The following is a 12179-nucleotide window of genomic DNA, read 5'->3' as shown; positions in this document are numbered from 1 at the left end:
CACTTTTCTCTTTACAATGAGATAAGTCATAAGACAAATGCTAAGATAAAGGGCAAACACCATTCAGCATTAGAGTCAGAGAGGCAGCAGGGAGTAGTGGGGTCAGGGGCAAAATAAGAGAGCATATGCTCCATCTAAATGGAACAGTCCATAGCCAGTTTCAGCCTATTGTTGCCTTGTCTTTCCTTAGTCTGGAGTTGCCAGATACTGCAATTTTTCCTACCAGAAAATGGAAATCTGAATCAGAATCAAAGTCAGTAATCTGATTTTGAAATTTTGACAGTAATCCAAAAAGGGAGGAATAAAATACACAAACTCTGTGCAGGCCAACATTGCTGAATCAAAACAAAAACATGCCTGCAGCTGCACACTCTCTGTTCTAGACTGAGGGAAAAAGCTAGTGTTTTGCTGGACCAAGATATATCATTTACAATTCCTGGCACCTCCCACCATTACCCTTAGAGTCCATTCAGTCACCCGCTATTCTCATATTTAGTGGTATGTCCTATAATGTGTCAGAAGGGAGAGGGCAGGAGGGGAGGTTGGGACAGGTATACTGATTCAAAAATCTGAAACAAATGACCTGTATCAGGGATCTATAGTAAGCAAGGTACATAAAAATATCACTCAATTGTACTCCAAAAGAGGTAATGGCGTGACACATAGAGAAGGATATGGTTGTGCAAAAAATGTATACTTCTTTCTTTTTTAAAAATTTTATTTAAATTCTAGTTAGTTAACATACAGTACAATATTGGCTTCAGGAGTCGTATGTAAGTGATTCATCACTTACATACAACACCCAGTGTGTACACTGCTTCAGTGGCTTGATCCAAGGAAGTACAATAGAGCTGGCCTTGAATCAAGTCAGTTTTGCTGCTTACTAGCCCAGTGGTTATCAAACTTAGTGCAAATCAGAAATATCTGGAGGGCTTATTAAATCCAGAAACTGTTGAGCTCCACCCTCAGAGTGTCTAATAAGCAGAGCTTTTCTGAACAGCCCAAGACTTTTTATTTCTAATATTTTCCCTGGTGCTGCTAATGTTGATGCTGATGATCCAGAAGCCATACTTTGAGAACCACTGTATTACTCATGTGACATTGTGCAAATGACTTGACCTTGAAGTCACTCCACTTTTCTTTCAGTCTCAGTCTCTTCATCTTTAAAATGTGAATAATATATGTCCTGTATCTCTCTGTGGCTGTTGTGTGAGGAACAAATAAGATGATGTATGTAATTGAAAGTTTTCACAGTGGGAAGAACATACACATGAAAAGAAATGGGAGGCATTGTAGAAAACAGACTTTTTTTGTGTGTGTGATTTAAAAGATCGAAGTGTGAATCCTGCGTTTGCATCTTCAACAGCTGCCTAATCATTTGCAAGTTTCTTAACCTCTCTGAGGCTGTTTCCACATCTGCAAATGGCTCAAAAGATTGTTGTGACGATTCACGGAGTTAATGATGCAAAGCAGGCATAATGGTGCTCTACACGTGCCCATTATATTTCATCAGCGTACTCCCCTGGCCAAGGCCGGGCCACTGGGCAGCCTGGACCTCAGTTCTCTTGCTGCAGTTAACTGCTCTATCATGACCTTTGTAGCCATGCAATTCTGTAAGTACATGAAACCTGTCTTGTACTAACCTGCAAATTCAAACCCGGTCTGCCCTGATGAGATGATGGTCCTCTATCTCCCTCTTCTTGCCACCCTCACTGTCGCACCCAACATACAGATGCACAATGAGTTTGCTGACAGTTTTAGTATATGTGCAATTTAGTGTTCCAAGTAAAGAGTATTTGGGAACCCGAGGGCATTTCATTCTGTGCTTATGCTTGCAAGTTAAAGCCTGTTTGAATCATGTACACATGGGAGTATGGTTGGGGACTCACTCACATCTATATTTCAGATAATCAGCTGTATAATATTGAGTAGTGATAAAGAATTAGGAAATTATAGATTTAAAAACTTCATGAAAATCAATAAACCACTTTTTTCCCACTTTCTGTAGAAAGACAAGAGGCAATAGGGAATAAATTGCCACCTCTAATTGGCAATAATCAAATTCAAAGACACCTAAGAAAAAAGCACTCAGTACCTCAGGTGGCGGTATTAAAAAAGAAAGAAAGGAAGTTTCTGTGAAATTACACTGATGATTTTTTCACACACCAAGTGCTCTATATTTAACTGAATACTGCCACTTCCAATTGCAAAATACATGTTGAAAACACTATGACTATCTTGATCCGAACTAAGCACAGTAAAACAAATTATCTGCAGTTAATTCACAGCAAGCCTTAATGATGTTCTAGAAAATTAATTTAGTCTTTACAAATCCTAATTAAATCTACAGAAATTTGATCTATTCTCTTGGTCTCCCCAAATCTAGGTCTATCATAAAATCCTTGTGGGGTTCTGAGCTTTAATAAGTTGTGAATGGTTCTCAACTTTGGAGGGCATAAGAAGCACCTGGGTGGCTCATTAAAATGGTAATGGTAATGGTAATTTCATGGTAAACTCCACCCAGAGGTTCTTTTTTTTTTTTTTTTTTTACCTCATTGAAGCATATTTTACATATCTTATAATTAACCCATTTCAAGTGTACAATGCAATGATTTTAGTAACTTTACTAAGTTGAATGACTATCATTATAAATTAGTTTTAGAACATTTTTTATCTCCCCCAGTAATGTCCCTAATGTCCGTTTCTACCTTCTGCCCCAGGCAACACTAATCTAACTTCTGTTTCTGAAGACTCGCGTCTTCTAGATATTTTATATCAATGGAATCAAACAACATGTGTCTCTTGTGTCTGGCTTCTTTCACTAAGCAGAATGTTTTTGACTTATCTAAATCAAAGCATACATCTGTAGTTTGTTTCTATCAATTGCTAAGTAGTAACCCCTTGTATGGATGTACTGCATTTTGTCTATTTACCCTTGGATACATATTTAGGTTGTTTCTATTTTTGGCTAGTAAGAATAATGCTGCTATAAACATTTTGGGAGCAAGATTTTATGGGCAAATGTGTTTTCATTTCTCTTGGGTAGATATCTAAGAGTAAAGTTGTACTCTACACCTGGTAATTTTATGTTTAACTTTTTGAGAAACTAACAAACTCTTCTCCAAAGTGACTGGACCATGTTGTACTCCCCCACCCCCGTTAAGATTTGAATCAATAGGTCTGGGTGATGTCAGGAATCTGCACACTGAACCAGCTTCCCGGGCAATTCCAACATAGCCAGATCAGATCCACTCCCTAAATTATACGTATGAAAGGCAAACGTGTGAATAGAAGTTATAAAGAAATTTATTGACATGTGGAGCATTCTGCCACAGTCCAGTCTGAACCGGTTCTTTCTTTGAGTGATGAAGTCAACTGAAAAGGCTCCACTGCAACAAGAGGACCTCTATCATGTAGCCAACAGGAGAGATGACAAGAAAGAAAATCTACAATGCACCAAATGATGCTAGATATTTCCCCTCATAACTGTGACACAGGATGCCAAAATTTTAAACTTTCTAAATTGTATAAGGTCTTCACAATATCCTTGAGCGCTACTTTAAGATGGAAAATAATGCAAGATTAAATTTAGGAGGTGATTCTTAAGACTGCATTTCCTTAAGGAAAGCATGGGAGATGGGGAATCACTTGCTGATTAGTTGACCTATGCTTAGCAAGCTGTTATTTTAATAACTGCTCCTGGGGTGCAAGGAGGAAAGCAAGCTGATCTAATCACCCAAATCCTGTGGGCTGTGGCAGGAAACTTTCAAGGGTTTAGGGCTTTTTACCTCCAGGGAGAAAGACAGCACGACGTCTGACTTGGAGAGCTGGTTCTCACTCTCCTCGCCCATGTCGATGATAGAAGCGTTGTGGCTGCGTTTGAGTTTCTGAAGCTTGAACTCGCCGCCTTTGGACACTGGCATGCTCTCCAAATTGGCCATGAGAAGGTTGACTGATGACTTCAGCTCCTCAATGTACATGTTTTCCATTTCTTTGGATACAAACTTGGGAAATTTGCGCTCCTTATCAAGAAAAAGAAAAGTATGAACAGAGGAGTAAATAGAGACCTGATTTATACAGAAGGTTTTCACCTTACAGCCCAGAGTTATAATAATATCTACCATTAGTGAAATTGGCTCAGATATTGTGGCATTGTGCTAGAAAAATGTTCAATTTAGTTGAGTAGATGGCTGACTGCCTTCTGGTTATTTACAATCTCTGACAGGTAAGAGATATATACATAAACCTATAGTAAGAAAGAGTCAAATGTTTTATTGTAGTGCAATCACCGCCCCCCCCCCCCATTTTCTCCAGCAAATTTGATTTGTGGAAAGAAAAATGGGGTGATATTTTTTTAAAATCTGGTTTCAGTTGAAATGGTTTTTCTTTTTAGCAAAATGCAATCAGTTGTTTTTAAGTTTGGAGACAGAAAGACACCCTATTTCTGGATACGTAGAGATTTTCTCACATGAATAATTCAAGAGGAGCTCATTTGAGATGTTTCAAACATAGCCTGTAGCTATTTCTAAAAGGAATAGTAGAAAGAATAGTTACTGTTTTCAAGAAAAATTGAAAAAAATTAATGAAGTGATGAAAAACATGATTAAAATTCTTTAGAAAAGAAGATAAAGCAATTCAGAACTGACCTCTATTTTTTCCTTCCTTGCTTATGAGTTCAGGTTGTAATAGTAACATGCTTTAGTCATGCTATTTGCTTCTTTAAACCTCTAAGTTGCCCGACTGCCTTGAATAGGCTCTGAATTGATCACCTTTTCAAGAATCATTTCTCACTTGAAACATGAACTTGCCCTCCTTAGCCTTGGCCCGTACTGATCAGGTGAGGGGCAAGCCATATCAGTTTGGCTTTTTTTTTTTTCTTTTTTTTTTTGTAAGTGATAGAAAAATCTAACTTGGAACTGATTTAAACAATGAAGGGAATTTATTGGTTTGAAATGTCCTGGGGTGGACCAGTTTCCAGCGAGGCTGGAATCAGGACTCAGATGATACCACCACAACTGAATTTTTCCTCCAAATCTTGGTTTGGGTTCCTTTGGGCTAGCCCCATGCTCACTCTGGCTCCCCTTAATGTCACAAAAAGGTTGCTAGAGATCTCTACCTTATCATATGACATCATGTTATCTAAAGGACGGTGAATATCTCCTCTTGTAATGTCTTTTATCTCAAAGTTCTCACCCAAAGTCTGACTTATGTACATAACCTGAGCCACCTTTTATGGCTGGTGACATGTTATGTTGAGTTGCTTAGGTATGAGTTATATCCTTCATCCAAGTGGGTAAGGGTAGAATTCCACCTGGATCACATGGGACATGAGTTGGTTTGCCAATTCTGGGTGGCAAAAAAAAAAAAAAAAAGATGTGTAGTACATGGACATCTGACCCCAGTCAACCAACTAATTCAATTCAGTGGCCAATGATCAACCAGATTTACTCTTTCAGGCAAATGAACGGAGAGGTATTGAGATTGTAATTAGCAGTGGAGTGAAATAGCAAGATCATGTAGACTCATGGGTAGCTGCCATATTGGAATAGGTGAAAGAATAAGACATTTGACAAAGAAGAGAAAGAGGTAGAGAAAGGATAGAGGTAGAGAAAGGATAGAGGTAGAGACTAGCAGAGGGAGGAAGAAAAAATGGGAAGGCAGGATGAAGGGAAGAAGAGAAAAGAAGTTATTTAGAGTCACAGAAAGAAACTCTTTTATTGGTTTTCCAATTCTCATAGAGACCACCTATTCCTCCTATTGGCTACTTTGAGATTCTTTTGTTTTCCTTTCAATAACTGCCCCCCTCCACACACACATACTAGTTAGCTAGAAGGATATTTCTTTCTTGCTACCATATAGTAAATTCTCTGAATAGAGTTTGGAGATGCCTTTGTGTTATGTCAGTCTTCTTCGTATCTAGGGGCTATCATAAGTGTTCCCCTTACCCCCTTGCTCCCTAAGTATATCTCAGCCATCTTGTCATCTTCTATATTTCAGCCTCAAAATTTTATTTCCCTAGGTTGAATCCCCTTGTTCTACTTTTTTATAATACCTAGGTAAACTTCATGGTGATATTTATTACAATTAATGGAAATAGTGAAATTTATTTGTTTGTTGTTTATCTTTCCTGCTGGGCTATGAGGTCTGTCTTAATACCCTTAGTGAATTATTATCGTCTAGAATAATTTTTGGCACATAGTAAATACTTAATATATGTGAGTTGAGTGAATAATGGATGGCCTGTCAAAATGTCCATATTAAGTATCAATGCAGCTAAAACTCAGTCATGAGGTGGCAGTGGACAGTTGATGAAATAGTTCTGGAAGAACAGTGAGATTCTATTTTTCCATGTAAATGAGCACAGGTTGTGGAAATCTACCCAGCAGCCTTTGAGTACTGGTTCCTTCTGGAGCCTCTTAGTATAATGATTTCCTGGTTTTTGGCTGGGTTCAGTCCACCATGAGGTGCTTTCTAAACACACTGTGGGTGGAAGTAGGAGGAGAAGCAGGACGGAAGCCTCTGAAATAACACGATAGGTTGATGAGCTCAATAAGAGCTAGTAATGATCAAGGAAAGAATCTTACTTCTTCAAAGCTGTTGCACAGGGGGCTTCCTTTTGCTTCTTATCATTCTTGGACTCAATCAGGGATAACTATGAGCCATAGGATTTGGGTAGACTTTATGAAAAGGCCATGGAGATGTGAGAACTTGGCTGCTGGTCCACCATAACTTAGAAAATATTTACTACCACCAACACTGTGCCTGGTTTAGTGTTAGGCACTGAGAGGATCATGATGAAAGGATGTGGACTATTTCCCTGAAGCTTACAACCACTGGGGAGAAAGATCTATTGAGGAAACATCAAGGCAGATGCTGTAACAGCAGTGTATGAGACATGAACACTTGCTGAGAGAATCAGGATTGGCTTTCCAGAGAAGGTGATCCTTAGGCTGAGAGTCTGATGGATGAGGCAGTTTGCCATCAGGTTGAGTTTGCTGGGACAGGATCATTGTTCTTTTCTCCTTTCCATGGAAAAGAAACAAGCAACCATGAATCCAAGAAGATCTGTATAACTGTACATGGCCACAAAATATATTCTCATCTCCATTTGAACACGGCCCTTATTGAGAGCAAAAGAAAGAGTGAGGGAAGTTAATTCATAGCTGAAGAGTGGTCCTCAAGGCCATGTTAGAAGATACCAAGCAGCAAAGGTTACATATCAGCACCCTGAGGTCTGTTACACTGACCTCTTTCTGCCTCATGTTGGGGCTCCAACCTCATAACTACATGGGATTCTTGGGAAACTGGATAAGTGATATCTCTCATTTTTTACTGGCAGCTGCTGGCCTTGCAGTTGCCATGGAGATGGAGAGAAAAACCATCATGTCTGTGTAGTAGATTCTTTCCTGCTAATCAGCACTGAGAGACCTTACCATCAAGTGCAGTCCCTTTTATCACAATCACCTTTAGGACTCACTCAATGCCTCTTAACTCCGTAGTCTTGAGGTTTTGCAAGAAGACCCAGTGGTTATAGACAATACCTCTTTAGCCTAGAGTTAGAGTCCAACAAACTTTATGCAGCAGAATATTGGAAAAATCCAAAGAATGATCACTCCTCCCAGAACTTAGACAGTTCCTAATGACATCATAAAAAGAGGCTCATAAAACTGAAGTCTGCAAGGGAAAACAAGGACATTTTTCTGCCCTAAGTACTAAAGCCTTGAGAAGAAATGCATTCTGTCAATCTAGGCTGAGGTTCTTGAGGGGAGTTTTCAGCAGCAGACCCATTACAAACACATTTCAAAGCTGAAGTTATGCCAAAATAAGGAAAATGTAGTCGTCCATCTTGATTGCTACTTTCCCAAGCATAAAAGCAAATTAGCCTTGACAAAAGCATTGTTTATTCATATTGCTTTATGAAAGACATAGCATATAGATGGACAAAGTCTTCCAAAGAAAATCTCTGCTGTCCATCTATTTTGTTTTGGACTGACAACATTCCTCAATGGGGATGGCCTCCCAAGGACAATTCCCAACACGGTTATTTATGCTCAGCCACACTGAGCGATTTTTTTGGAACATCTTGAAAAATAGCATTTGAAAGTGCTAACAGCTCTGTCAGCCATCTACTTTTCTGTCTTTGCATTTTTACCCATAGAGAATGAAGTGGGTACATGTAAAGGCTGACAAAGATACCCCCACTCAGATAAAGGATCTTTAGACTCCAAAGGCTCAAATGACAAACTGATAGATGATCAGAAGGAAGATGGGGCAGACAGACTCATTTTAGACACAGAGCTCATTAACAGTGTTGCACTTATTCAAAACAATCTCTCAAACAATTCCTGGGCTCCTATCATATGTCAGATGGTGTGGATGTTGCTGGGGATGAAAGAGTCAGCCAAGAGCCAACAGTATGGGGTGATGGGGAATGCCAGCAATGATAGACACCATGTGACACACGAAGTAACAGAGGCATGTGCAGAGTAGAAAAGGCACCAAGGAATCTTATCCAGTCCACATGAGTGAAATCAACTTGACGTTGAATCCTGAATCTACTTCCTACTTGTTGTGTGACTTTAGACAGGTTTATTCACCTATCTGAATTTTAGTTTCCATTTGAAGTGGGGATAATAAAACTTAGAGAGTTATTGTGAAGAAGAAAGATAATAACAAATATCAATACTTTTTGTTGATATATAAAAATTAGCATATGTATACTACATATATGTATATATACACACATGTATATATACATATATACACACATACATACACACATATCCATATCCATGTATATCAGGCACCATGCTACAATAAAAATAGCTAGTAATAAAAATAACAATAATAATGATAGTGACTATCATGAAGACCATGATGCTAGTTGACATTTACAATGGTTAATTGTGTTCTGGGCATTAGCTAAGCACTTTACATGATTTCCCTCATTTAATTCTTCCAGCAACTGAGGCTAGTGCTGTTCCTTAATCCCATGTTTCAGAGGAAAATGATACATCGAAGTTAAATCAATACTTACTAGAACTGAGTTTGAAATCTAGGGCCCATTTTAAGCTACCATATAATAGGACAGAACTATGCGGTCCCAAATGGCAAAGAATCAAGGTAAACCCTATAGGGCCCCTCAGCATGGCACACGCTCTGCCTCACTTCATCTCAGTGTTCGGTGGAGGACTGGGGAAAACCAAACTCTCCACAGCAATGAGTGTTCCACTGTCACCAGTCAACATGGCATTGTGTAATGGTGGGCATGAGGTCAGCTGCAGGGAGTGATGGGAGAAAGGTAATAATGTTCAATGAGAGAAAGAAGGTCTTGGTAAATAATTTGTAAAAGTCAGCATCACAAATGTTAGAATGTATTTTGGGTACAGGTATGATAGCTTCCTATTGGCTTGTTTAGTCAAACTCATCTTGGCTTCTTTACTCAAACTCATCTTTCAGTGGTTTGGTGTTACTTCCTTAGCTTTTATGAATTGAATGGACTTCCTTTCACTTAATGAAGCTGGTGGGGGGGGGTAGTATCTTTCTCTGATTGGAGAAGATTCCATTTTTATCTGATTTTTGGCAATGCATGGAACAGAACTTTTCCATCAGGGAGATATTTGGACATTATTTCTTTCCTGGGGGCATCTCATCAATGCTTGCAACAGGACCATGAGATGATAATTTGTCTCTGCAGAGAATAGGAGTTTACATGGCAATTCCACATTTAACTGATAATGTGCCAAACCAATGGCATTCCACTCCCAGATCTCTGCCATGAATCCTACAGAAGTTGTATTATTCGTCTTATATAATTAGCTCCTGAATTTTAGAATTCTACCTCAAAATGTGGCCAAAAGAATTGGCAAATATCACAGTCCCACTAATGCCACTATCTGTCTATTTAAGCTCCAATGTCAACTTCTGATCACACAATTTAAATAACGTAGACTTAATTCCTAGGTGAAATTTGGGGACATTTTAATATCAATATGAGAGGATTTGGGAAAATATTTGAACAAGGATTAAGAAGTCTTTTCTACCACATTAAAAAAAGGCATTCAGATCTCTTCATGGAACTTTTTCTTTTTTTAAAAAAACATTTAGGGGGCAAAGGGCAGAGGGAGAGAATCTTAAGCAGGTTCCACATCCAGTGTGGAGCCCAATGTGGGACTTGATCTCACAACTCTGAGATCATGACCTGAGCCAAAATCAAGAGTCAAACGCTTAACTGACTGAGCCCCCAGGTGCTCCTACTCATGGAACTTTTAAGGCAGTATTTTTGATGTTCACAGTGAAGACTCACACAGCCATCTCTGTCTGATGATTTGTGGGACATAGGTGTGAATGAATTGGCAGATTGCAGCACAGGGTTGCGATGGAGGAAAGCTGCCCTGCCTCCCTTCTCTCTAGGAAAAACGGATAAACATATGCCTTTTATAATCGTGTGATGATGACAATGCTGCCAGCAGAACAACTTCTTTTCCAGATCACAAGGAAGTCAAAGCAGAAATGATGCAAAATTCCAGGAGCCACTTTTGCCTGATGCCATTGCTTTATTTGGCCTTCTGGATAAACTGAAGGAAATGTACAGTAACTTTTAGTGGAAGAGAGAAAGTAACTTTCTGGAGGGGCAACCATCAGACCATCAGTGAGAGAGGGCAGTCCTGTCCTGTGTAATTTCCTGCCTGTTATCTGACTACTCAAAAAAAAAAAAAAAAAAAAAAAAAAAAAAAAAAAAAGAAAAACAGAGCATGACAGTTGGAATCAAAGCACTCAGCTTTCTACTTACTGGCTAAGTGAACTTGGGTACAATCTCTTAAACTTTTTGATATGCCTAAACTGGGGAGAATTATTATAACTCCCTGGATTGTTTAACACAGGTCCAAATGAGAGTTTACATGAAATTATACAGCCAGAATGCAAAATAATTGATAAAGGCCAGATGAACAGAGAGAGAAAGAGGCTAGGAAGGGGTAAGGTGCAGGCCTGGTTGAAAGGCATCTTGGATCTTTGGATTGGGGTGATGGAAAAATGAGAACCTGTATTTGTTAAGGCATTTTTTTAATTGAAGTATAGTTGACATACAATATTATATTATTTTTGGGTATACAATATAGTGATTCAACATTTATTAACATTACAAAGTGATCACCATATAAATCTAGCTACCATCTATCACCAAAAAAGGTTATTACAATATTATTAAGTATATTCCCTATGCTGTTCATGCACCCTTGTGTCTTATTTATTTTATGACTGGAAGTTTATGCCCTTAAATTCCCTTCCCTTATTTTGGCCAGACTTCCCCTTCCCCTCCCAACAGCCACAGGATTGTTCTTTGTATCCATGAGTCTGTTTCTATTTTGTTTTTCAGATTCCACCTATATGTGGTGTCATATGGTATCTGTCTTTCTCTGTCTGACATATTTCACTTAGTATAATACCCTCTAGGTCCATCCATATTGCCACAAATGGAAAGATCTCATTCCTTTTTTAGGGTTGAATAATATTACATTGTATGTATACATCATATCTTCTTTATCCATTCATCTAATAATGGACACATGGGTTGCTTCCTTATTTTGGCAATGTAAATAATGCTTCAGTAAAGTTAGAGGTGCATATATTTTTTTCAAATTAGTGTTTTTGTTTTCATCAGGTAAATACCCAGAAGTGGAACTGCAGCATTGCATGATAGTTCTATATTTTTATTTTTTTGAGTAACCTCCATACTATTTTCCATAGTGGCTGTACCATTTTGCACATCCACCTACAGGACAGAAGGGTACTCTTTTCCCCACATCCACACCAACACTGGTTATTTTTTGTCTTTTTGGAGATAGTCAATAGATGTGAGGTGATATCCCATTGTGATTTTGATTTGTATTTCCCTGATGCTTAGTGATGTTGAGAATCTTTTCATGTATCTGTTGGCCATCTGTCTGTCTTCTTTGGAGAAGTAACTATTCAGGTCCTCTGTCCATATTTTTAGTTAAGACTGTTTGTTTTATGATATTGAGCTGTGTGGGGTTTGAAAATAGATCTTGGATATTGATCCCTTATCATTTATATCATTTACAAACATCTTCTCCCATTCAGTAGGTTGTCTTTTTGTTTATTGATGGTTTCCTTCACTATGCAAAAGTTTTTTAGTTTGATATAGTCCATTTGTTAAT

The 12179-nt window shown here is 38.5% G+C and overlaps 1 protein-coding gene across 17 annotated transcripts in view; it reads right to left on the bottom strand.

Moving 5' to 3' along the window:
* Window positions 1-12179, bottom strand: part of CADPS (calcium dependent secretion activator) — a 465131-nt gene that overhangs the window by 238967 nt on the left and 213985 nt on the right. For all 17 annotated transcript variants that reach the window (XM_038565968.1, XM_038565965.1, XM_038565963.1 and 14 more), the window contains exon 5: window positions 3789-4022. In XM_038565968.1, coding sequence (XP_038421896.1) covers window positions 3789-4022 — 234 coding nt within the window. The remainder of the gene's footprint in view (window positions 1-3788; window positions 4023-12179) is intronic.

The sequence above is a fragment of the Canis lupus genome, chromosome 20, assembly GCF_011100685.1.
Source record: "Canis lupus familiaris isolate Mischka breed German Shepherd chromosome 20, alternate assembly UU_Cfam_GSD_1.0, whole genome shotgun sequence".
Lineage (NCBI taxonomy): Eukaryota > Metazoa > Chordata > Mammalia > Carnivora > Canidae > Canis > Canis lupus.
Note: the sequence above shows the minus strand (reverse complement) of the source record. Positions and strands in the feature narration are given on the sequence as shown.